Genomic DNA, 26,832 nt, shown 5'->3' on the forward strand with positions numbered 1-26,832 from the left:
TGAAGAGAATTTCCTTTCTCCGTGGTATATTCTTCGCTCCGTTGTCAAAGATTAGCTGTCCATAGAGTGGGTTTTGTTTCTGAGCTTTCAATTCTGGTCCATTGATCTGTGTGTCTGTTTTTGTACCAGGACCATGTTGTTTTGATTTCTATAGCTGTGTAGTATATTTTGAATTCAGGGATTGTGATGCCTCCAGCTTGATTCTTTTTCCTCAGGATTGCTTCAGCTATTTGGGGTCTTTTGTTGCCCCATATGAATTTTAGGATTCTTTGTTCTATTTCCATGCAGAAGGTCATTGAGTTTCTGATTGGGATTGCAGTGAATCTGTAGATTGCTTTAGGTAACATGGATATTTTAATTATGTTTATTCTTCCAATCCATGTGCATGGAATATCTTTCCATTTCTTTATGTCATCAATTTCTTTCAATAACTTCTTATAGTTTTCATTGTATAGGTCTTTCACCTCCTTGATTAAATTTATTCCTAGATAGTTTATTCTTTTTGTTGTGATTGTAAATGGGATTGTATTCTTGAGTTCTCTTTCTATGCGTTTGTTACCAGAGTATAGAAATGCAACTGATTTTTGTAAGTTGATTTTATACCCTGCAACTTTGCTGTAGTTGTTGATTATATCAAATAGTTTTCTGATGGATTCTTTATGGTTTTCTATATATAGAGAATCATGTCATTTGCAAATAGTGAGAGTTTCATTTCTTCATTTCCAATTTTGATACCTTTTATTTTTTTTTCTTGCCTGTTGCTCTGGCCAAAACCTCCAGTACTGTGTTGAATAAGAGTGTCGAGAGTGGGCACCCTTGTCTTGTTCCTGTTCTCAAAGGGATGGCTTTCAGTTTTTCCCCACTGAGTGTGATGTTGGCTGTCGGTTTGTAATATGGCCTTTATTATGTTGAGGTACTTTCCTTCTATACCCATTTTATTGAGAGTTTTTCTCCTAAGCGGATGTTGGATCTTGTCAAATGCTTTCTCTGCATTTACTGAGATGATCATGTGATTTTTATTCCTCATTTTGTTCATGTGTATTACATTGATTGATTTGTGGATGTTGAACTATCCCTGTGGCCCTAGTATAAATCCCACTTGATCATGGTGTATGATCCTGTTAATGTATTGCTATATTTGGTTTGCCAATATTTTGTTGAGGATTTTTGCATCTATGTTCATCAGTGATATTGGCCTGTAATTTCCCTTCTTTGTGTTGCCCTTGTCTGGCTTTGGGATCAGGATGATGTTGGCCTCATAGAATGAGTTAGGAAGTCTTTCATCTTCTTCAATTTTTGGAATAGTTTGAGATGGACAGGTACTAAATCTTCTTTGAATATTTGGTAGAATTATCCAGAGAAGACATCGGTCCTAGACTTTTATTTTTATGGAGGTTTTTGATTACTCTTTCAATCTCTTTACTTGTGATTGGTCTATTCAGATTCTCTATTTTTTCTTCATTCAGTCAGTTTTGGGAGGTTTTATGAGTCTAAGAATTTATCCATTTCTTTTAAATTGTCTAATTTTTTGGTATATAGTTTTTCATAGTATTCACTTATAATCCTTTGTATTTCTGTGGTATCTGTTGTAATTTCTCTTCTTTCATTTCTAATTTTATTTATTTGAGCCCTCTTTTTTCTTAGTGAGTCTGGCTAAGGGTTTGTCAATTTTGTTTATCTTCTCAAAGAAACAGCTCTTTGTTTCATTGATCCTTTCTACTGTTTTTTGTTGTTGTTGTTGTTTCAACTTCATTTATTTCTGCTCTAATTTTTATTATTTCCCTCCTTCGGCTGACTTAGGGCTTTGTTTGTTCTTCTTTTTCTAGTTCTGTTAGGTGTAGTTTAAGAGCACTTATTGGAGATTTTTCTTGTCAAGGTGGGCCTCTTTTGCTATGAATTTCCTTCCTAGGACCACTTTAGCTGCATCTCATATGAGCTGGTATGGTGTATTTTCATTTTTATTTGTCTCCAGATATTTTGTGATTTCTCCTTTAATTTCCTCATTGATCCATTGGTTGCTCAGTAGCATGTTGTTCAGTCTCCACATATTTGTCACTTTCCCAGCTTTTTTCTTGTAGTTGTTTTCTACTTTCATAGCATTATGTTCATAAAAGGTGCTTGATATGATTTAAAGCTTCTTAAATTTATTGAGGCTTGCCTTGTTTCCCACCATATGGTCTGTCTTTGAGAATGTTCCATGTGCACTTGGGAAGAATGTGTATTCTGTTATTTTTGGATGGAGTGTTCTATATATAAAGTCCATCTGGTCTAGTTTTTCATTTAATTCCACTATTTCCTTGCTGACTTTCTGTCTGGATACTCTATCCATTGATGTAAGTGGGGTGTTGAGGTCCCCTACTATTATTGTGTGTTGCTATTAATTTCTCCCTTTAGGTATGTTAATAGCTGCTTTATGCACTTTGGTGCTGCTGTGTTAGGTGCATATATATATTTATAAGTGTTATTTCCTCTGGGTGGAATGTCCCTTTTATCATTATATACTGCCCCTCTTTGTCTCTCATTGCCTTTTTTATCTTGAAGTCTGCTTTGTCTGATATAAGTATGGCAACATCTGCTTTCTTTTGTTTGCCATATGCTTTGAGTATCATCTTCCATCCCTTCACTCTGAGCCTGTGTTTGTCTTTAGAGCTGAGATGTGTTTCCTGGAGGCAGCGTATTGTTGGGTATTTTGTTTTTCATTTTTTTATTTTATTTTATTTTTTTGTGTGTGAGGAAGATCAGCCCTGAGCTAACATCCATGCTAATCCTCCTCTTTTTGCTGAGGAAGACCGGCTCTCAGCTAACATCTATTGCCAATCCTCCTCTGTTTTTTTTTCCCCCCAAAGCCCCGGTAGATAGTTGTATATCAGAGTTGCACATCCTTCTAGTTGCTGTATGTGGGACGCGGCCTCAGTATGGCCGGAGAAGCGGTGCGTCGGTGCACGCCCGGGATCCGAACCCGGGCCACCAGTAACGGAGCGTGCACACTTAACTGCTAAGCCATGGGGCCGGCCCATAGGTCTTGTTTTTTAATCCATCCTGCCACTCCATGTCTTTTGATTGGAGAATTCAGTCCATTTATATTTAGAGTGATTATGATATATAAGGTCTTAATACTGCCATTTTATCTCTTGCTTTCTGGTTGTTCTATATTTCCCTTGTTTCTCGTCCCATGTATTTCCAACTGCCTTTTCAGTTTGGTGATTTTCTATGATGGTTTTCTCAGTTTTCTCTTTATTTATCATTTGTATCTCTGTTGTGATTTTTTGTTTAGTGGTCACCATGAGGTTTGTATAAAAGATCTCACAGATGAGATAGTCAATTTTCTGATAGCCTCTTATCTCCTTAGCCTAAGTGGGCCCATCCCTTTTCTCTTCCCTAAGTTATTGTGTTCACAACTTATTCTATCTCGTGTTGTAAGTTTGTGATTAAAATGAAGTGATTATAGTTATTCTTGATGCTTTCTTTCCTTTTATCTTTAATGTTATAATTAAGTGTTTGCTAACCTGTTCTGATAGAGAGCTATAATTTTCTGATTTTGTCTGTCTATTTGTCTCCTTACTCAAAGCTTTGTAAACATTTTCTCTCTCTCTTTTTTTATTTCAAGTATGTGGGCCTTCTTGAGCATTTCTTGTACAGGGACTCTTGTGGCAATGAGCTCCCTCAGCTTTTGTTTATCTGGGAAAGTTTTTGTTTCTCCATTGTATCTGAAGGATAGTCTCACTGGACAGAGTATTCTTGGCTGAAAGTTTTTATCTTTCACTATTTTGAATATATCATTCCACTTCTCCTCGCCTGTAAAGCTTCTGCTGAGAAATCCACTGAAAGCCTGATAAGGGTTCCTTTGTAGGTTATTTTCTTCTGCCTTGCGGCCCTTAATATTTTTTCTTTGTCATTGACTTTTGCCAGTTTTACTATTATATGCCTTGGAGAAGGTCTTTTTACATTGATGTAATTAGGAGTTCTTCTAGATTCTCCTACTTGTAATTCCAGCTCCTTCCCCAGGTTTGGGAAGTTCTCAGCTATTATTTCTTTGAACAAGCTCTCTGCTCCTTTCTCCCTCCCTTCTCCCTCTGGAATACCTATAATCCTTATGTTCCATTTCCTAATTGAGTCAGATATTTCTTGGAGAATGTCTTCATTTCTTTTTAGTCTTAGTTCTTTCTCCTTCTCCACCTGAAGCATTTCTATATTTCTGTCCTCCATAATGTCAGCTCTGCTTTTTAAGGATTCTAAATTGTTTTTTATCTCATTCACTGTGTGTTTCATCTCCAGCATTTGTTTGGTTTTTTTTTTTTTTTTTTTTTAGAGTTTCACTCTCTTTTGTGAAGAATTCCCTCTGCTCATTACTTTTATTCCTGAATTCATTGAACTTTCTTTCTGAGTTTTTTTGTAACTCACTGAGTTCCTTTATGATAACTATTTTGAATTCCCTGTCATTTAGATTGTAAATTTCTGTGAGCTCAGGATTGGTTTCTGGAGACTTGTCATTTTCCTTCTGCTCTGGAGTGTTAATGTATTTCTTCATGCTGTTTGATGGGGTGGACCTCTGCCAGTGCATAGTGGTAGTATCTGGTCACAGATTCCACCTGCCGCCATGGGGGGAACAGGAGCTGTGTTTTCTGAGCCAGCCACATCCCCCAGCAGTTGTTCCTGTCTGTTGGAAGTTGTGTCGACAGGGCCTGTCTGCATTTGCCCGCTGGCTGCCGCCACTTCACACACGCAGTCACAGGTGCTCTGGCGGGGATCCCCTGCCCTGGCTGACTGGCCAAGCCGGTGTGCCAGGCGGGATGGGAGGAGAGGGTGCTTTCTTTCTTGCCTGCGCTCCTGCTATGCACTCATTGGTGGGCCACCTGGGCTGCTCGGCATGGTGGAGGTGCCCCCACAGTGACTGAGCTGCTTTGGTGTGCGGCATTCCCTCAGGCTGAGAAGCAACTCCGAGAGTGAAAGCATTCCCCTGGAAGGCCGCCTGTTCCCCAGTCTCCTCTCAGAGTCACGCGCCAGCTGCTGTGTGAGGTCCAGTGCCCTAGATCGCTTACCTCCTTCCACTGCTTCCTGGGGGGTCCAGTACCCCCACCTTCAGACGTATGGGTGCACGGATCTCTCAGACGTCTATTGTGTTGTGTGAGTGTCCTCTGCTGGTCAATGAATGTCTTTTTCATTGTATCTTAGTGGGGAGAGACCAAGGGAACTGCTCACTCCACCTTGATCCTCTTTACCTCCATTTTAAAAAATTAATAGGAAGCAATGTTTTAGCAGAAGTTCCAGATGTCTGAGACCAGTACTAGACCTACACGGTGTTTATAACTCTCCTAGGAACTTACCCTAAATAGAATTCTTTTAAAAAAATTTTTTTATGTTCATATCATTTAAAAAACAAAAAGATTAAAAACAAACCCAAGAAAACAAAAAAAGAGAAAGAAACAGTAAAAATCCTCACTCCTTTTCTTGTTTCTCATTCTCCCAGTTTCCCTACCCTGTAGGCAACGACTATGCTCAGTTTCCTATGAATTCTTCCTCAGAGTCTATATGCAAAAACAAGTGCCTTAAGTTTTCATTTAGGGTGATGGAGTCTGGGGAAAACAGTGTTAAACATTAAATATGCCATTGTTAGTCGTGTAGCATTAGAATTGTTATTAGAAATTATAGTATTAGAAATGTTAACATTAGATGTGGAGGTTCTATTTGACCAAGTCTTCACTCAAACTGGGGTTGTCATGACTTTTCAAAGCACAATTTCCAGAAGAAGGAAAAAAAAAGAAAAACTAGGCATTAACTAAAATACTAGTCAACAGTATCACGAGATGAAAATAAAGGCATAAGTGTTAAACGTTCTAAGGTAATTTCCACGTTCAGGAGGAGGATAAAGAAAATGATAAAAGTATGAATGTTAGTAATTTAAGAGTATCTGGCAAAGTACTCATTTCCAGAATATATAAAGAACTCTTACAAATCTGAGGCTTAACAAATATATATTTTTTTAATGAGCGAGTGAATAAATGAATGAAATAAACTGAAAAGGAGGCACTAGAAGAACATATTCTCTTTTCTGTCTCTGGAAGTGGTTGGCGAGGAGGTGGTGTTTGGAGCTTCTATAGCTCTATTGAGACCATGAAGAAATAAGCTTGAAGGGGAAAAGTCAACACACGAGTCATGGCAAAGTGGACAGATGAGTAGAACTCGGGTTTCAAGTACCACATTCCCCTGGATGGGCAGATAATGGAGCATGTCTGAAAATGAAGCCATATAGAGGCAATGAGAAAGAGAGAGCACAAAATCTAATGGCATTATTTGAACTGCTGGCTAGAGCCCTGCTTGAAACATCTGTCCATCTCCTTCCTAGCTGTGTTAATTCAATAACACCCTCCCCACTTTTTGTTTAAATGTGAGCTACTTCTACAATTTTGGGTCATGTGTAAATAAGAGTTTTAACTAATATAACAGCTTAGGAATTCTCATCAATTGAAAAAAGGAAACATATTATTTCCCTATGAAAAACAAAAAAAAAAAATTTGATTTTGTAATTGTCAGCAATAGAAGATTCTTGCAAGGATTTACAGAAACCCATAGGTAAGTGTCCAATCACTTTTGTGCGCAAACCTAGACCTGCGTCTCAGGGTTCTTAGGGAAAGTAGCTTGAGCTCAGAGAAAAATTGGTGGATGTCGTTCATCTATCACTTATGCTCTACCTTGCTTGGTTCCCTGAGAGAGAGAGGCTTGAGTGCAGGTAGTTATTCTGGGAAGCAAGCTTAGGGAAAGGTGAGAAGATTGAATGAGTAAACCAGGAGAAAAGAGAAAACCGTCCAGGGGTGCGTTACAGAGCTGGCCACTGCTGTGGGCACCTGGGGAATCCCATTAGGGATCTTTGAGGAGCTATGCAGCACGTCAGAACTGTCTACTGCACAATTGTCCACCTGCACGGAGGACAAGGATGTTTATCCACCCGTTCCTGCTCCCATTGCTCAAGGATCGCCCCAGAAGTGCTAATGCCCTCAGAGCTCCTGGCTTGCAAATGCACCAGGGGCTTGCAAGAGAGAAGCCTGGGACAGAAAGTGACATGTGGTGCAGCTGAGGAGCCGTGGGGCTGCATGCACACACAGCTGAGGTGCTGTTAGGTGACACGCACACACGGGCGGCTGGCTGCAGTAACAGGCAAAGCACGAAGGTGAGTGGAGAGGATGCTAGATGGATGTAGCATATGTTCAACCCATACCCCATAAAGGGATCCGTGTAGAGCACCTCCATTCAGCAGAGCACAAGCCAGCTGGGGTTGGAGGCCCCCTCTGCCTACTCAAATACATGAGCTCATTTCAGGCCCAGATTCCTGGTCCAATCAGCCTCTGCTGGGAAACCAGCTTGGATTCCCACTAAAGAAATAGAAGTCATTCTTCTGAGAATTCTAAATGGAATTTACCACATCCTTCCAGGGGGGACCCTGAACAACAACGGCAGTGTCACAACAGAAGTTTTTGGAAAGGATGCAGAGAGCTCTCCGTGTGGCCATTCTTATTTTAACCTTCTGTAAAAGCGGAAGGCATTCCAGTAAAACAAATCCGAGTTCTAACGTTTCCCAGAAGTGGCAGTAGAAAGGACTGCTACTGAGCCAATGGCAGTAAAAAATAAAGATGATGACAACGACAACACGAAGCCTGGTGCTCAAGACTGGAGAGTCAAATCCAGTTGGGACCTGGGTGGGCAGAGGGGGAGGAGCACAGGACTTTGAACCCAGCCAACCTGACTCTGAATCCTGGCCCTGATACTTTTTAGCTAGGTGACTTTCGGAAAGTCATCCATCTCTTTGAGACTCAGTTTCCTCATCTGTAAAATGGGGGATAATAATGTCAGCTTCCCAGGGTTGTTAAGAGTTAGAAATAACGCATGTCAATTAGCCAGCAGTGTCTGGCACATAGAAGGTATTCAAGAAAAGAGAGGGAGGAAGAATGAATGAACGAAAGGCAGAAAGAAAGAGGAAAACAAATCTAAACCAAATAGCATAGTTTATAGGAAGGAAATGCTGATTTCACCGATATTCTCTTAAAAGAGGAACAAGGAAAGAGACAGCTTTTCTAAACAGGAGTGTTGGCACCAGAGTTCTCAGCACACAGCTTTAAGGTCGGATCAGAATGCTCACGTGGGCTCTGAACTAAAGCACCCTTGGGGATGGGGTGGGTGGCCCTTTGCATGCTCAGCGTGGAAAGGCCAGCCTCGGTCAGAACATCCCCACAGCAGCCTGGGTTCAGGGTCCAGCCCAGTCATGGCTAGGTCAGTCTGGTTTGGGGTCATCAGGGAAGGCAGCTCCTTGCCAGGAAGGAGGAAGAGGAGGAGGAAGAGCATCCCAGAGACAGAGAAGCCCCTCCTGACTCCCACATCCTCCTGTTCACCGTGTCCCAAGCAGAGGCCTGCCCCAGGTCCCTGGTGTGCTGTGGGCCCACACATCCTAAGTGCGTGGAGAACACTCTGAACATGTAGAATTAACTCCTTTCTCCTGGTACTTTGGAAATTATCACTTTCTTTAATTTGGGGGGCATACTCTCTTATACGTTGTTCCTCTGACTTGTTTCCACGGCAACAAAGGAAGAATGAAGGCGCTGTCAGAGGAAGGTACAGGCTGTTTATTTTCTTTTCACGTCCTCAGGGGGCTGAGGGTTGTGGTTAGAAGCAGTCACGACTCCTCCATTCTGTAAATTACTCACAACAGACGCTTCTAGTTTCTCCCAGTTTTGTTTAATAGAGGGGGAGGGGGATGGACCAGGTAGAACCTCAGCTTAAGGAGTCTCTCAATGCCACCAACAGAGGCAAAGAATAGTTCATCTTCTTCAGGGTCAAGGCCAAGTTGGGTATCTTCCCGGCAAACGGCTCACCCACCATCAGCCTTCACAGCCCCAAACGGCCCAGGTCGGCAGCAGCTGCCAGGCCCTGCGGCCATGAGGCAATGGCCAGCTCACCTGTGCTGGTCCCTCGGCTCCTGGATCTGACAGGCTGGGGGGTCTTCTGCCACCTGGGATTTGCCCTCGAGCACCTGCCGGACCCTCTGCATCCCTGGGAAGGGGAAGCGATGCCCCGTCAGCACCGAGGGCTGGGTGGGTGGGGACAAACAAGCCGAGGCTGCTGGGGCCACACGCGGGGCCAGAAGAGGGAAGACAGAGTGAAGGATGCAGTTAGGACGGGGCCAGGAGGGCCGAGTGCTCACCCAGGCAGAGCCGGTGGGCCTCGTCCGAGAAGACCAAGCGGAACCAGCCGGGCTCTTTACACTCGAAGGCCTTGCCAGAGGACAGCAGCACCTTGTGCTCCAGAAAGCGGCGCCAGAGCCGCATTTCCTCCTCAAAGGTGCCCTCGGGCAGGTACTGGGAGGGTGGAAGGGGCTCAGGACGCAAAGGAGACGCCCCTGCCCCTCACCTGCTGGAGGGAGGCTTCAACTCCCTCCCCACCCGCCCCCCGACCTGCGTACCTTCCTCAAGTCGACCCAGATGAAGAAGCCTGCCCCCCGACTCAGGAAGGGGATCCCCAGGGCCCTGAGCTCTCCCGAGACATAGGCGTGGGCAGCCTTGAGCCGGGCGTGGTTCTCTGGCAGGTACACCTGGTTGATCCAGTCTGTTTGGGTGAAAAAGAAGCCAAAAGATAAATCTCCCATCAACCCTCCACTCCGTCCCGCGAATCTAAGCACTGAAAAGAACAAGGCAGTGAGCTGCCAAGACCGGTGAGCCTGCCCTCCAGCTGGTCGACTGGGGCGATGGGCATGTTCAGTACTCAGTGCAAAGCATCTTACATCCGGATACTCGGCCCTGACAGCTCCAGGTCCCTCAGGATGCAGACCCTAACCAGAGGCTGATCCACTCACATAAGGATGCTCCTGAGTCACACAGGGTCAGATCCCAGCATGGCCACTGACAAGGTGTGGGGTGTTGGGCAACTTCACCTCCCCGATCCTCATTTTTTTAATTAACCTTTTTTTTTGGTGTCCACTTCGATGAATTTTAGCACATGGATAGATCTGTGTAACCCCCACCATAGGCAGGATACTCAACAGTGCCCTCCTCCCAAAGATCACCCTTGTGCTATCTGTTTATAGTCACATGGTCTCCTTCCCCACAACCACTGGTCTGTCCTCTGCCATTGTAGTTTGGCCTTTTCCAGAATGTGCCATGTAACTAGAATCCTACAGTAATGTAATCTTTTGAGACTGGCTTCTTTCACTCAGCACAATGCCTTTGAGATTAATCCTGTTGTCACGGATTTTATTGCACAGTAGTATTCCACATGTGGATGCACCACAGTTTGCTTCTCCATTCATCTGTGGAAGGACATTTGGGTTGTTTCTAGTTTGGGGTGGTTATGATTAAAGCAGCTATAAACATTCACATCGAGGTTTTCACATGACCATCAAGGTAAATACCTAGGAGTGGCATTGCTGGCCCATTTGGTAAGTGTGTGTTTCACTTTATAAGCAACAGCCAACGTGGCTGCACCATCTTACATTCCCAGGAGCAGAGTGTGACAGTTCCAGCTGCTCCGTAGCCTTGCCAACACTTGATGCTGTCACTATTCTTTCTAATGTAGCTACAAGAGCAGGTGTGTAGTGTCTGGGCCTCATTTTCCTCATCTATAAAATAATGCAGAAAATACTGGAATATCTGCTTCCTAGGATTCTGGGGAGGGACAAACGAGATGGCGTATTGAGAGCATCTAGCAGGGCTCAACCAGTGGTGGCAATCAGGGGTGACCTTCGCCATCTAAACCCGCTGTCTGAACCTGGGAACAGAACAGATCTGCATGGACAGAGATACTTCCCTCAGAAAAATTTCCCCTAGTAGCCTCTGCTCAAGTGCTCACAGCTAATAATAATGAGTTCACATTGATTAGTTGTCGATTATATGCCAAGTACTATTCTACTTGAATGACATATCATACTAACCCTGCAAAACAGGTCCCATTATGATCCCTGTTTTACAGATGAGGAAACTGAGGCTCGGGAGATGAAGGGATGTGCTGTGCAGCCAGGAAGTGACCGAGGAGAGTATGAACCCAGTCTGGGCCCAGAGCTGGCACTCTCCAACACTACCCTAAATTCTTCTCGTGGGAGAACCATCTATGATTCCTGGCCAGTCCCAGACTGGCCTCAACCCCCTCCCCATCCTCAGGTGACCAGGCCCAGGCAGTCACCGCGATCCCGGAGCAGCTGTGCCATCTGGTACTGGACCAGGCCACTGAGGCCGTGATAGCGACAGAGGGAAGCCACCGCCGTGGCCACGTCCCGGTTTTCTGTGTACAGCGTGCCGAAGCGGAGCCCAGACATGCCGAAGTCCTGTGGGAGAAAGGCACCCTAGGAGGTGGCCAGCCCTCCATGGAGGAAGCCGGTTCCCCAGCCTCTCTGCCCTCCCACCTCCCTGACACCCCGAGGCCAGCCAGGAACCCACCTTGCTGGTCGCCCACATCACGTGGGTCCTCTGGGGGTCAGGCAGCCTGCGGAGAACACAAGCCCTGGTTTCACCTCTTGAATCACCAACTCCTACGCATCCTTGAGAGCAGGGTCAGCAAACTACAGCCTGCAGGCCAAATCCCACCTACTGCCTGTTTTCGTAAATAAAACTTTATGGGAACACAGCCACAATCTTTCATGTACATGTCTATGGCTGCTTTTGTGTGGTGATGGCAGAGCTGAATGAGAGATCACATGGCCTGTGAAGCCTAGAATATCTGCCATCTGATCTAAAAATATTTGCCGTCCCCCAATCTAGAGCATAGCTCAGGTGTCACTTCCTCAAACAGACCTCTGATCATCTCCCCGTAGACCAGGCCAATGGGTGTCCCAAGCAGTTCCTCTCAGGGCCCCAGACTTATCCTTTTAGTACTGATCATGGCCACAATCAAATGACTAGCTGTGTATTTAGCTGCTAAAATGTGTTTTTCTGGCTAGAAATACAAGTGCCACATAGAAAGGGCCTGTGTCTTTCCTGTTCACAGTGGCGTCCCCAGCACCTCGCACGGTGTCTGGCACAGAGAAGAGGACAAGTCTCTATTTCTCTGTGTCCCACTTTCCTAATCCATGAACGAAGGGGAGTACAACCCATGCCCCAGGTACTCTGCAGAGCTTTGCAAGGACTAGCTGAGACAGCCAATGGGAAGGACTCAGCAGGGTTGAAAGGTCTGAACGAGTGGAACTGCCAGAATCTCCGAATGTCAGATTCACAGACATTACAGATGATCTGGTCCAAGTGTTTCCAAGGTGCTCTTGGCTCAAACTAAATCCAATGAAAAAGCCCAAAAAGCCAGAAGTACTTAGCACATGCAAAAAGCACCTGAAGGAATGAGTGAGTGGGTGAATGAATGAATGAAACTTCAGCTACTCGGGGGATGAAGGAAACAGCAAAGCAGGCCAGTTTCCCACCCACCCAGCCCTCCCTCAAGGAATCCTACGGCCCCTCCTTGTTGCTCTCAGACACCCCACAGAACAATCTGAAAACCACTGATCCGGCCCAGCCCTCCCATCTTCTCATTAGGGGATCTGACGACAGTGGGATCAGCTGGATGGAAGAGCAATCACCTTGGGGCAGGCCATGCCCTGTGGGCCGAGCCACAGAGGGGCCAGGACACTGGGGCGGGGTGGGGGCCGGCAGAGTCAGCTCTGTGGGGGCAGCCTCACCTTTCCAGGCTGAGGACACTGCGGTACCCCACCGACTCCTCAAACACGGACAGCATGTAGACCTCATCCACCAGCACATGCAGCTCGTGCCTGGGGGCAGGTAGTGGGGAGGAGAGAGCTTGGTTCGCAGGCCAAACTTGTCCTCCAGGGTGGGAGAGCAGTGAATCAGAAATCCAGAGGGACCAGGGTTACCAAACTTGTTTTTTCCAGGAACACCCTTCTTTCGCCTGTTCTTTTCAAACACACAGGAAGCCGCACACACAAAGCAGATGACAATGGGGCTTTGAAGCAGGTGAGGGAGAGGCAGAGCCCTCGGCCACCTCCAGGAGGAAGGGCACAGTTAAGTGCAAGACAGTTAAGTACAGACACACCCAGATTCAAGTCTGGCTCCACCCCTCACGCTAAGGCTCAGTAAACTGGGATAACAACAGCATCCGCACTGAACTGGGTTGTTGGGAGGATTACATGAGATAGAGCATTTATCAAGTGCTCAGCAGGATGCCTGGCCCCTAGAGCGTGCAATAGATGACAGCTGTTGTTATAAAAAGAAAGAGAGAACCAGCATCCTACAGACACCCACCTCCCCACCCCACTGCCCGGGATGGGCCAAAGCAGATAGAAGCCCACGGTGGAGTAAAGAGGGTGGAAAGACCGGCCCCAAAGCCCGCATCAGAACCCTGATCCACTGGGACACTTTGTGGGGTGAGTGTCGGGTGCTCACCTCTTGGCAAACTCCAGGAACTCCCGTAGCTCTCCGGGGGAGTAGATGTCACCCAGGGGGTTCTGGGGGTTGATGAGGATGAGGCCTTTGACCTTTAGACCCTGAAACCATGAGTGAGGCAAGAGACCCTCAGGAAATCCTGAAGGCCAGAGCCACGTGGTCCCACTGGACGGGGCTGGTCGAGAGCGGGCTCCTGGGGAATGTGATGGGAACGTGTTCACAACCCTACAGGAAGCGAACAAGGGCAGAGAATTACATCTGCAGCAGCCTGTCGATTATGAAAGAAAACAAATGCAGGGAACAGAGCCCAGGAGGAAATACGCCCACGAGCCAGCAGAGATTGCCTTTGTTGATAGAATTACAGGTGGGGGGGGCTGCACTTTTAAAATTCCTACAGTGGGCGTGTACAGCTTTAACGACCATAGCAAAAAAATTCAGTTGGCGGATTTTTGAAAAGGAGACTGGAAAGAAGCCCTGGAGTACTACTGGCCGCTGCCTGTCTTCAGGAGGCCTCAGAGCCCCTCAGAGTGAGGGGGGCCACCTCTTCAAATCACCAGGGAGACTGTTGAACTATAGGCTTCTAAGCTGCACGCTCGACCGGCTGAATCAGAATCGCGTGGAGTGGGGGAGTGGTGTTTTTAATCAGGTGCCCTGGTTGATTCTCTGAACATTGAGTCCTTCTCTGGTGGGCAGACCCTCCATGGGAAGGCTCCTGCTTGACCCCCAGAATGGTTCTGTGCTACCACCCTACGCCCCTGTCCCCATTAAAGACTGCCAACTCTACCCCCGGGGGGAGGTCAGCCACAGGAAGAGGGTCCATGCCCTGCTCAGACCCACCCACTCCCAGCCTTGGGTTGGATTTGATGCTCAGACCTCAGAATTAGCTGCATGTAGGGCCACCTCCAGCCTCTCCACGGTGAGCTGGAAGGGGCGTGCATCCAGCCCAGTGACCTGGAAAAATACCCACAAACTCCACCAGCCAAATTCAGTGACACCCCACCCCTACCCCCCGCCAACCTGAACTCGGGGGACCTCTCCTACTCCTGTCATCTCCAGCCTCCTTAGAACAGTCTCTGGAGAAACACAGGTGGGGCCACTCCCCTCTCACTGCCACCCACCCCTGTGCCATCACTCAGGGACACCCTCATCACTCTTAGGTTTTGGGAAAAGCCCCCAGAGGTCCTCCACTGGGGTCCAAGGATGTCCATGCTGAGGTCTGCTCTGCTCCATTCTCACTCTACTATTTCGGTGTAGTCTCCTGGAGGCTGCCCTTGGCTTCAACCATCAACACCAGGAATCTCAGAGCCAAGAGCCTGGGAGCCCACAGAAACCCAGGCTCGGGCAGCCACGGGCAGCAGAAGGCTCCACTCCCCTTTCACTGGTAACCCCAGAGCCCTGAGCATGGACTTCTGTCCACGTACACCCTCAAATTCAGATGCAGAAAAGTCTTGGCCTCCAGGAAGGCCCTGGTCCTACCTGGCGTCCCAGGAATGCTTACCTCACTGTCCAGATAGACACAGACCAGTCGGACGTTGCCATAGAGATAGACGTGCTGTGTGATGGCTCCATAGTAAGGGGCAGGGATCAGGAAGGCCTCTGGGGGCAGGAGTGGGAGAGGGCCTGTCACCCTCTGGCCGGAACACCCCAGACCCCCGTCCATTGGCCCTGTGCCTCTCCAAGCCTTCAATGTCCTTGGGGAACATTTGGCGCACGCACCCTCTCTCAGTTCCCAAACTCTTTCTGAAGCCTGGATCTACCGAGATCAGTCCCTCTTCTAATAATTAGTAATCAACATTTATTGAGCACTTACTACGTCCTGGGAACTGCACTAAACATTAATTTGTGTTTTATCTCATGGATGCGATGGCATGGTTGGATCCTCACAATCACTCTGTGAGGTAGATACTATTATCATTCTAACTTTACTGATGAGGAAACTGAAGCTTAGAGGATCCCTCTGAAGCGCTTGACATGTGGGGTCACTCCAAGGACACGCTTGGATCCAGGAGTCGAAGCTGCAGGGTGATGATCTGGGCTCAACAAATGGAAAACCTTGCAACATACGGAATTGCCCAGAGAGAGAATGTGCTGCTTCAGGAGGAGTGGATTCTCCACCCCTGGGGGCACACAGACTGAAGGCTGAAACCATTTAGTGCAGGGGATGCCAGGCAGAAGTCTCTAGCTGTGGATGGGGGATTGTTGAGATGACCTCCAAAGTCAAGGGGAAAAGGCATTCCTCCACTTCTGAAGAGGAGAGAGGTCAAGCTGCCCTCCCTTCCCAACCATCCCTTTAGCACCATCCACCCCACTCGCAGTCTGGAAGGGGCAGCCTTTGTCCTACATGTTCCCTCCCCTAGCTATGGGGATTGGACCAAAGGTAGACAAATGACCCAAAGGAACCGATCCACTGGCCGGCCAGAAACCCATCACGTGCTCTCTCTCTCAAGACTTTGCTCTAAGAAGCACAGACCTCGTGAGCTGAGAACGTGTACTGCAAGGGAAAGGTCACAGGGAGTCGGAGCTGGGGCAGCAACACTGGGCCATACAGAGCTGAGGAAGGTCCAGAGAGAGGCCAAGAAAGGGGGGACTGCATACCCCAGGGAGAGTTGGAGAGTGTGATGCTGATCCCGTTCTCAATTGTTCTGGAATGGGTAGGAACTTGCCTATTACAACATCCTTGCAATGAATCTTCCTTTTATGGTTCAAATCCTGGTTACTATCTCTCTGTGTGATTTTGACCAGTTACTTAACCACTGTGCCTTAATCTCCTCATCTGTGAAGTGGGGGTAACCAGACAACCTCCTCATAAGGTGCTGTGAGGACTGAATTCTTAGGCCAGTGCCTAGAATGTAGTATGTGATCAATAAATCTTACTAACATTACCATTATTAGTTAAGCTAATGTGAGTGGCCTCTGTTCCTGGAAACCAATAACCTCTGACCATGACCAGTTCTCAACACGACTATGGCTTTTGTAGCAGGCACCACTGGCTGCTACTCGACAGCCATTCCAGTGTTCTTCCTCACTAAGAGAGCACCAGATTTCTCAGATATGACCAGCAGTAAGTCCAAGGAAGGTGGGCCTTCCCCCAGCCCCGGGGGACGAACCAAGTTTGGTTTAGGCCAACCATGGCTCTCTTGGTCGCCTTTCCCAGAGACTGCCTTGGGAATGGGTTTGTGAGCCAGTTCTGGCCAGTAAGATGTAAGGGGAGCTCTGTTGGGACCCCTCTGGAAAAGAAAAGCCCCGTTCCCCTCTCTTGATAAAAAAGAGACAGGCAAGGCACAACCTCATCCCTTTCTTCCTGCTTTAGGACATGCTGTCACGTGAGGATGTGACAGCCATCTGTGAGCATGAAGGAAAAGCCAAGGTCATCGCAGAGAGACAGCCCAGAATCCTGGCATCACAGTGACCTCCCCTGGACTGCTGACCCCTGGGGGTCCTGTTGAGCCCCCTGTAGTCTATTACGGCTAAGAGCACTCTGATGCAGCCCTCGAGGACAGGCCACTGGGGACACTGCAGGCACAGGGCAGCCCCCAGTGCTGAGGGGCACAGTCCACTTACCCCCCACCTCACACAGCACCGTGGCCAGAGCAGAGAAGAGAGAGGCACAGCCGTTCAGAACAACCACCTGCGGGTGACACATCCACGGGACAAAGATGAATCTGTCCCAGGAGGGAGCAAGGACCTGCAGCCTCTGTCCCAGGACGGCACAGAGGGAGAGCCAGGTCCCAGCTTGGCGCCCTACATGGCTCTGTCTCAGCAAAGCCACAGGAGGTCCCCGAAGGCCCCTCCTAACAGCCAAGCTCATTCATGTGGGTCATTCATGGGGACCCTGCTTTAGGTCAACTGAGCAAGGAAGAGGGAACTGGTCACTCAGAGAATCTTGCCCAAAAGTGTGGAGGCAAAGTGGAGCCACAGAACAAAGTGGGGCAGAAATTATCCCCAAACTCGAAATATCTAGGATGAGGGGGAGAGAGGAAGCGGATATTCCTAATTCCACTTGGAAACAAATCAAAACTAAGTGAAAGGCGGATCCCAAGCCCACCTTACCCCTGACCAGCCAGAAGTGGGGGCAGGAGGGCAGAAGAGCAGGCAAGAGCAGAGAAGGGGGGCTACTCACATTCTCCGGTTTGAGGGGTGCGGGGCTCTTGCAGTAGAAAGACAGGAACCTGGCCACTTCCTCCCGGAGGCTGGAGATGAGACAGACAGATGGGCAGAGCCTGTCCGAGGGGCCTCAACCCACAGCCCGTCCCAAAGCTCCTCTGGGGACCCTTCAGGCAGCTCCCATTACGCCCCTCTGGTTTCCCACGAGGGGAGTGTATCTGTCTCCACTCCTCGGTGCCCACCTTCCTCTGCCCCCCATCACTACCCCCATGAATCAAAACTTTCATTCTCAGTAGTCCTAGAACACCAACCCCACCTAATCAGCAGACTTCAGGGACATCAAAAGTAATACTCTATACGTAGATCTAGCTAATAATAACAATAATAATAACAGTATTATTATAACAATAACTATTATCATAGTTATTATTGCTAATATTTATTGAGCATTTACCTTATGCAGGTGTTATTCGGAGAATTTTATGCATTTAATCTTCATAACGAGCCTATGATGCAACTACTGTTATTATTATTCCCATTTTACAGACAAAGAAACTGAGGCTTGAAGGAATTAAGTCACTTGCTGGCAAGTGGCAGAGCCCACTCTCCAGCCCAGTGATCTGACTCCAGGGCCACCATCCTAACTCCTATAAGAACACGTGCTTCAGAATCACTCTTGGAATCAAGTCCTGCTCAGTCACTAAGCTCTTAGAACAGCGTCTGGCCCCTAGTAAGTACTCAGTAAGTATAAACTCTTATTAGTATTATTTACCATCTCCCATCGTACAGGAAAAGGCCCTAGCTAGCTCCCCCTTAGCTGATTCTGGCTCCTTTAAAGCTACTGAGAAAGTGGGGACAAAGACTCCTCACCTGAAGTCCCTTCTCCTGCCTCAGACCCAGAGAAACCACGCTAGGGAGCTCCTGAGCTGGGGTGGGACTGGCAGACGCACCAGTTCCCTGCAGATGCTCCAGGAGAGCCCATGATCACCAGGTCTCCAGGACCAGGCCCGCAGCCTACAGCAGGCTTTCTCCACTACTGACATTTTAGACCAGATAATTCTTTGTTGTGGGGACGATCCTGGGCATTGTGGAAGGTGTAGTAGCATCCCTTGCCTCTACCCAATAAATGCCAGTAGTACCCCCTTCCCAGTTATGACAACCAAAACTGTCTCTAGACATTGCCGTGTGTCCCCTGGGGAGCAAAAGCACCCTGGGCTGAGAACCACAGGCCTGCAGCAACTACTCACAACAGATGCCCCCTCCAGTCAGGGTACTGCAGCAGGGCCGCCTCCACGCGCAGCATGTCGCTCTGACTCAGCTGGGGACAGACAAGGGAGAGCAGGTTTGAGGGCCGCACACCCTCACGCTGAGGGCCGGCACCACCACCCCCATCCACACGGCACCAGGGCCTCTAATGCCAGGGCTTGGTCTGCTCATCAGAGAAACCAAGAGACGGGAGCACAGGGACAGCATTCTCGTGCCCATTTTCCACATGAGGAAACTGAGGCTCCAAAAAGTAAGGTGACTCAGCCAAGGTCACAGAGCTAGCAAGTGGCAGAGCTGAGACAAAATCCAGAATTTTTGACTCCTAGTCCAGTGCTCTTTATACAACACTGCCACCTAAAAATACCAGAGGGGTGCATTCGTGGAGGCAGCGATAAGAGACCGTGCTACTCAGCAACTCCGTGGGGTAAAAGAAGAGGTCCCAGAACTGGGTGCCATCATTCTGGTCTTGGCTCCAACTTCTAGAGAGACTCAGCCCATTGTGCTCCTGCGGGCTCAGCTCAACCTTACACTTTGGAAAATGTGGCTGTTTTTAGACCATCCCCACCCCGACCAGGTGCTGGGTTACTGACACACAGGGCATCACACACACAATGTCAAGGAAAGGCAGGGGCCTTGGGCAGTGGGACCAAAAGAAGAAAGGTCACCAGCCACTTGTGTATAAGTCCAGCCTTTCCCCCCTCTCCTTCATCCCTTAGAGCTGCCCTGTCCAATATGGAAGCCACCAGCCACATGTGGTTACCGAGCACTTGGGATGTGGCCGGTCTGAATCGAACACACTGGATTTTGAAGATTGATCTGAAAACAGTAGGTAAAATAGCTCCTTAATAATTTTTTATGTTGATTACATGTTGAAATGGTCATATTTTAGATCTATGGTGCTAAATAAAATATATTATTAAAGTGAATTTTACCAGTTTCTTTTTACTTATTTAATAGAAAATTTTAAATTATATGTGTGGCACATATAATTTTATTTTATCACATTTATTTTATCACATATCACATTTTATTTCTATTGGACGGTGCTGAGCTGCCTGAGAGCAGAGAGCTGGCTTTCGGTAGAACAGGCCTCTCAAGCCCACTCCCTGCCTCCGTCTCCTGTTGGGGCCTGGAGACTTCACCCTAGGAAATGTGTTCCTTTGGGTTAAGTGTCGCCCTCTCTACAATCTCAAACTCTGACTCAAAGACCTGGGAAGACATCTCGTTTGCTAGAGATGGCTCGCACCAGCTCAAGAAATCTGCTTACTAAATTTTCAGGAATTTTGCAAGCTGTGTTAAAAAACAATCATTTAAAAAATTAAATTATATATAAACTATGTAAATTATATTTAAAACAATAAGCACTCAAACATCATTGCCCCGATGATGTTACTACATCTGACTATCATCTGTGCTCGAGGTTATTTCCGTCTATGTGTCTGGACGGGGGGACGTGACATAACGGGTGCCACACTGCGCCTCTCTTCCCAACTCTGCCTGCAGTGACATCACATCAGCAGCTTGAAATCGGCCATGTGGGAGTATTTACACTATGGGAATTAGCAAAAGCTACAAATCAGGGCTTCTTCTCCCCACTGAAGAGCCAGTTGTTAAATACTGACCACACACCACTTAGCGTTTCCCCTCTGAGAGCAGGGACCTAGACAGCAGGAGGGACTGAGCGAGGGAAAGGCCTAAAGAGATAAAGAAGCAAGATCAGAGTAGGGAAGTGACTCCCTCAAGATCACATAGAAAGTCACCCCCGAGGCAGATCTGGAATCTGGGTCTCCTGACATCCAGGCCAGGGCTGCGGAGGTAAGCAGCCAGCTCTTGTGGGGGAAGCATTCTGGGGATGTCCAAGAGAAGACAGCCCCTTGGAGCTGGCGATGCCATGCACAGGCGCACTGGGACTTACCCGCCTGGACAGCAGGTCAAAGCAGAGTTTGTTCTCACTGGTGCCCAAGTTAATGATGCCCTGGAGACGAGAGGTACAGAGGCAGGGTGAGCATGGCAGAGGGGGCCGACGAGAGGCCCGCGGAACGCACCGAGGCAGCAAAGAAAGGCAGGAGCTCCCTGCAATCCCGCCCTTCCAAGCGCCCCCCTTGCCTTTGCTCAAGCCGTGCCCTCCACTCTGCTCCTTGAACCCATCTACCTATTTCTAAAGTTCAATTCAAATGCCATCTCCTCCGGGAAGCCTTCCCCAAAACCCCACCTGGAAGAGATCTTTTCTTCTTCTAGACCCTTTAGAGCACTGGTCAGTTTCTGCCCCAGGTCACAGGGACTGTTGTACATTCCTTATCTCTCCCACTAGATGGGAAGGTCCCTGAAGGCTGGATGCATGCCTGAGACACCACTGTGTCTCTCCAGGCGCTTAGAAGGACTCAATACATTTTTACGGGATGAAGGAATGTACAAAGTAAATCGGGGCTCTGGCTGGAACAGAAACGAGGGTGTATGCAGAGCAAGAAGAGCCCTGTGTTGGTGGAAATGCTCCCCCGGAGACCCGCGCGACATCACCCACCTTGACCCCACCCCATAGGCACAGATTCTCATAGGGGAGGGATGGGGGAAGGCACAGCTCAAGTCGTCCCTTATAGAGTCGCAGAGAGACGCATGCGCTATCCTCCTGACCCCTGAGTTACTGGGGGCATGAGGAAGGAGGAGGATGAAGAAGTACAGCTCGGATGAGCTCAGATTATGACAACTAAAAGCCAGTGCTCCTTCACACTCCTCCACCCACGCCAACGCTCCTGTAAATCCTGCCACTTCCACCCTCAAAACACGTGCATGGTCCAAACACTGCTCACCCTCCACTGCCAAGACCCCGGGCCAAGCCACTAGCATCTCCCGGCTAAGTTACTGTAATAGCTCCCTGCTTCCTTTCTTGCCCACTCCCTCCCAATCACTGCCCACCCTGGGTCTAATCTCCATACAGCAGTCCAAGTCCAAATCATCTTTTTAAAACCAAAATCAGATCATGTTGCTCCTCCTTTAAACACTTTCCATCCCACTTTGTCTAAAATTAGAAGGCTCACCATGTCCTGTCAAGGCCCTCCAGGGTCTCTCACCACCCCCACCCCGTTACCTTTCTGACCTCATCTCCAGCCAATCTCCAGCCGCTGACCCCTTTGCTGTCCTTTGAACTCATCAAGCATGGTTCCACCCTGAGCCCTTTGCAGTGGCTGTTCCCTCTGCCTGGAATGCTCACTCCCAGGGATCCCCACCTCCCGGTATTCACATCCTTATGTGATCTCTTCTCCTTGAGTGCGGGCTGGACCTAGTGCCCTCCTTCTAATGAATAGGATATGCAGAAGTGATGGGATGTCACTTCCAAGATTAGGTTATAAAGAGCCCGTGGCTTCCGTCCTGGGTACTCGTGATCTCTCATTGTCTCTGGGATCACTTGCCCTGGGGGAAGCCAGCTGCCATGTCATGAGGCAGTGCTATGGAGAAGTCCATGTGGCAAGGGACTGAGGCCTGCCAACAACCTGTGAGTGAGTTTGGAAGTGGATCCTCTCCCCTCCACCCTGTGAAGCCTTCAGATGAGACCGTAGCCCCTGGCTTTACTGCAGCTTCACAGAAGATCTTCAGCCTGGGGCACCCACCTGGATTCCTGAACCTCAGAAATTGTGAAACATTTGCTTTAAACTGCCAAGATTTGAAGTAATTTGTTACACAGCAATAGATAACTAATACAATCCCTCACTTTTTTCAGGTCTCTGCTCAAATGTCACCTTATTAAAATGGCATTCTGTGATCACCTGACATAAAGTAGCAACACCCCCAGCCCACTCCATCATTCTCTATCCTCTTTACCCTGCTTTATTTTTCTCTACAGCACTTATCACCACACATCATACGTTTTCTTTGTCTGTTCCTGTCTGTCTCCCCCACTAGACTATAAACTCCATGAGGGCAGGAACTTTATTTTTATTCACTGCTGTAACCCTGGCATCTAGAACAGTGCCTGGCGCCTGGTAGATGCTCAACAAATAAACATTATTAAAGGGTTATTCGTGAGAGCTCTCTGCCCTCTGAAGGTATTACTGGTAATAACTTACAATAATCAGGACAGATAACATTAATAATATTAGCAGCTACCATTTATTGACTGCTCTATGTGGAAGCACTGTGCTAATAACTTTACATGCCTGATCTCATTTCATTGTGACTATTCTATACAGCAGTTGTCATTATCCCATTTTAGAGATGATCTGAGGTTCAAAGAGGTTAAGTAATTAGCTCAAGAATACACAACCCATAAGTGAAACAGTTGCAACCTGAACCCTAGTCCTGTCCCATCTATAAAGTTGGACAGTTGATGGGCAGTGGGTCAGAATCCATATAAGAGCATTCCATGGTTCTTGAATTCCTCCCTCACAAATCAGGGCCCCCTTAATTATAAATGGGCTATTTTCTGATCCAGCTAATAAACTGGGGCCTCCCTGAACTACATCAGAAGCCCTCTAGGAGATCAGAGGACCATAACTCCACCCTGACAAGAGCAAGCTGGGTGCTGCCCTACTGGTCAAGATAGGGTATCCCACCCTGCAGTCTTCTCTTGAGTCCCAGTGGGGAGAGGGCTTCACTTACACTGGGGTTCTTGTCCTCATCATACTCGTCCATGTGGTAGGTCCTGTAGCCCTCCTCAGCTGAGTCCCAGAACCATTTAATGACTCTTCCTCTAGAGGACAGGTGGGAGCTGTTGGAAGAGAACCTGGTGGTGGGATCACCCACTCCATAGAGCTCCAGCAGCTTCTGGTCTGGTTTTCTAGAGTATTCTCTTTCCAGACCATCCCCATAGTTACTGTCCAGGTCCTGTGTGGAGGCTGGGCCCGGACAGGTGGAAGGTGCCCTGGATTCCTTCTCAGGGAGGGCGAACATCTACAAAAAGACAAAAGCACTCAATGCACCAAGCATCAGAAATGAATTGGTGTCATGGCCCCCCCTCCCCATCTGCTCCTTCCTTTAAGTCTGTATGCTCATCACTTCCTATGTCCCTGTGGTTACTACTTGTAACCATGTGTGCAATCGCTTCAACAAGTAAATCCTGTTAAGCATCTAGGCCATGCCAGGAGCTGTGTTTGCTTTCATATGACTTTAACAGACAGCTGCTTTGGCTTGTTTTACTTTTGTGAAGTTTTTCATCCTGCAGCCTAAGGGGTCACCAAGTTCTTTGCCCATTCTCGCTTACCTCAATTGCAAAAAGCCAGGTTCAAATTTTCCAACTTGAAGCAGCCTGGAATCCGGAAGGGGCCCGTGGCGACTGCCGTGAACAGGGGTGAAGGATAGGATGAGATTATTCGGTGGTCTGCAGCAGAGGGTGGCTCCACAAGTGCAGGCCCCCCAGGCAGAGCTCCAGGGGCCATCTTCACTCCTGAGGGAGGGAGGCCAGGGCACCGGGAGAGGGCGGTCTCATCCCGTGAGCTCCTCCACTTTCTCAGCCAGCTTCCTCCTCTGCACAGCGGGTATAACCGTAACTACCACACAGGGTAGCAGTGAGGATATAAATATATGAGTTAATGCAGATAAAGCGCTTAGAACAAATCCTGCCTCATAGCCCAAGCGCAGTGAAACATGTGATTATATCATAACTCCTCACCGAGGAGGTTATATCATAACCCCAGTCCTGAGGCACGAGCCCCACACACCAAATGATGGGTGACAGCCAGCGGCCCAGAAACCCAGGGGGGGCCCGATTAAAGTGTGGTCCACGAAGTCTTCTCTGGGGTCCTCCCAGGCTCGGCTGGGCTCTTCCGAGCGCTCACCTCCGTCGCTCCCGACAGCCCAGGCCTGCGACGGGCAGCGCGGACGGAGGCCGGGGTGGGAGGCGCAGCCCGGGGCCCGGAGGCCTGGGGGACGGCGGGGCTCGGCTCAGCGCCGCCCCCGAGCGAAGGGCGGGCTCGGGGCGTGCAGCCGGGCGGCGACGCGTCCCCAGCCGGACACCCGCGCCCGATCAGGCCTGGGAATCCCGCAGCGGGGCGGATCCGGGGGATAAAAAGCGAAAGGGCCTCTGCACGGCGGCGGGCGGCTCGCGAGAGGCGCTCCCGGTGTCCAGGAGGAGGAAGTGTGAGTGGGGCAAAGGGCTTGGGGACGGAAGGGCAGACTTGTGCAGAGTCCTCGAGCCCTGCACGAAGCGGGGCCCCGAGGCCGCCCTTCTCTGCAACGCGGGGGTCGCACCTACTTGGCCGAGCTGGCGGGGACCGGCGCTGGCACGTGCGTCCGCTTCCTTCGCCCGCACACGCTTTACGCGCGGGGACCCGGCCCCAGGGCACCCGGTCTCGGGGACCACGGGGCTTCCTGGACTGTTGGGGCCCAGGTCGTCCCCTCGCGACCGCGGCCGGAGGACGCCTCCGTGCGGCCTGCGCGTTAGGGGGCGCACACGTGGCCGCACGCCGGGGGCCCGGGCTCCTCCGATCCTCCCGTGCGCGCTCCCCCCGCCACTGGCCGCTCAGGCCCGAGGAGCAGCCGGAGGAGGGGAAGGGGCCCGGGGCGGAGACTTCCACGAGGAAGGGGCGGGCCGCCCGCTGCCACCTCGGCGCCCTGTGGCCTGTCGGTTCCGGTGTCCCCCCCTCCCCCGTCGGCACGCGGGCGCGCCTCCCTCTGCCTCCCCGGCCTAGTTCTCCGCTTTTGAGGCTGTTAGAGCCACGGAGGGTCTTGGCAAGTGTACGCCTGGTTGTCGCCCACAGAAAAGCCTTTTCGATTAAGGGGAGGGCATCCTTAAAACATCCTTCTTCTATGAGAGTTTTTCACGGGGGTTTGTTAATTTCTCCCCCTTTCCTTCTACGCAACATTTGTGGAACTCTGCCACGGACCCTACACCTCCGGGGCTTGGGCAGTGTGTCAGAGCACCCAGGCTCTCCGAGGCTCCTGGAGTAGGAAAATTCTCCTCTCCCCCTGACAGGAAATACGCAGGATCCCTCGCTACAAGTATGCCTGGGAAAACTTGACTGTTTTCTGACCACTCCACTTGTCTTCACTTTGGCCTTGCCACTAACACTGTGACCTCGAGCAGCTCTCGGGACTTTTTTGGCCCTCTAGTTATGTTCTGTGAAATAAGCCAGTTCTCTCCATTTAAGTCACATCATTCTATTTAATTCAGATAAGTAGTCTCATTGAATGCCTGACTTGTGCCAGATCTCTGCAAATGCTGGAATACAGCGATGAGCACGACAAACAGGGCGCTGGCTTGGTTGCTTGGGAAGGCCGCCATATGGATGTGATGACTATTAAGAAAGGGAGGGCTGGGGGCTATGGAAGCATGCAGCAGGGGGGGTTAACCCCACCCCCACAAACATAGGCACTGGCTCACACAGAAAGCCCTACACACCATACATTCACCCTAAACACTTAGGAAGTGATGGTTGAGTTCTGAAGGATGAGTCCTAGTTAGCTAGCTGGAGGGTGGGGTGTTGGAAGCAGAAGGAAGGGTTTGATGGGGTCTTGGAGGTTTGAGTCAGTGCGGAGCATTAATGAACTGCAACAAATCTAATTCGGCTGGAGGTTGCAGGGTCTGGGAGGAAGGCTGGAGATACAAGCAGAGGTCAGGTCATGAGTCTTTGTAAATAAATCATGATAAGGACTGTGGACTTCTCACTGAGGGCATGGGACAGATATATTGTAATCCCCAGAGCAAACAAGTTTTTAAAAAACCAAAAGGTATAAGAAGCCAAAAAAGGCAATAAAATGTGATACTAAATAATGATTGATTAATCTGAAAGAAGGCAAACAGGAAGGAAAAAAATGAATAAAGAGCATATAGCACAAATAGGAAACAAGTAGTAAGACAGTTGACTTAAATCCAACCATATCAATAATTACATTAAATGTAATGACCAGGACCGATTAAAAGATCATCAGACTGGATAAAGCAGCAAGATTCAAGTATATGAATTCAATTATATGAACATGTCTGCAAGAGACATGTTAAATAAAAAGACAAATGGTTAAAAGTAAAATGGGAAAAAACATACCACACAAATGATAAGAGGATGGCTATTATTAAAAAACCAGAAAACAAGTGTTGGCAAGGATGTGGAGAAATTGGAACCCTTGGGCACTGTTGGTGGGAATGTAAAATGGTACAGCCTCTGTGGAAAAC

General features: G+C 48.7%; 1 protein-coding gene across 2 annotated transcripts; it reads right to left on the reverse strand.

Moving 5' to 3' along the window:
* Positions 1-5,985: 5,985 nt before the first annotated feature.
* On the reverse strand, positions 5,986-25,140 carry ACCS (1-aminocyclopropane-1-carboxylate synthase homolog (inactive)). Of its 2 annotated transcripts, XM_058527109.1 has the most exons (17): positions 24,916-25,140; positions 23,926-23,997; positions 23,325-23,615; positions 20,647-20,706; positions 18,713-18,783; positions 17,482-17,551; positions 16,923-16,989; positions 14,860-14,957; positions 14,235-14,312; positions 13,362-13,462; positions 12,641-12,730; positions 11,415-11,460; positions 11,161-11,302; positions 9,449-9,591; positions 9,191-9,344; positions 8,946-9,039; positions 5,986-6,230 (listed from the first exon to the last, which is right to left on the reverse strand). In XM_058527109.1, the coding sequence occupies exons 3-17, from the start codon at positions 23,613-23,615 to the stop codon at positions 6,188-6,190; spliced, it is 1,548 nt and encodes a 515-aa protein (XP_058383092.1). In that variant the 5' UTR covers positions 23,926-23,997; positions 24,916-25,140; the 3' UTR covers positions 5,986-6,187. The 2 variants fall into 2 exon arrangements, with proteins under 2 accessions (XP_058383092.1, XP_058383093.1); XM_058527110.1 differs by lacking the exons at positions 14,235-14,312; positions 14,860-14,957; positions 16,923-16,989.
* Between the last annotated feature and the right edge of the window lie 1,692 nt (positions 25,141-26,832).

Source organism: Diceros bicornis, chromosome 31, assembly GCF_020826845.1.
Source record: "Diceros bicornis minor isolate mBicDic1 chromosome 31, mDicBic1.mat.cur, whole genome shotgun sequence".
Lineage (NCBI taxonomy): Eukaryota > Metazoa > Chordata > Mammalia > Perissodactyla > Rhinocerotidae > Diceros > Diceros bicornis.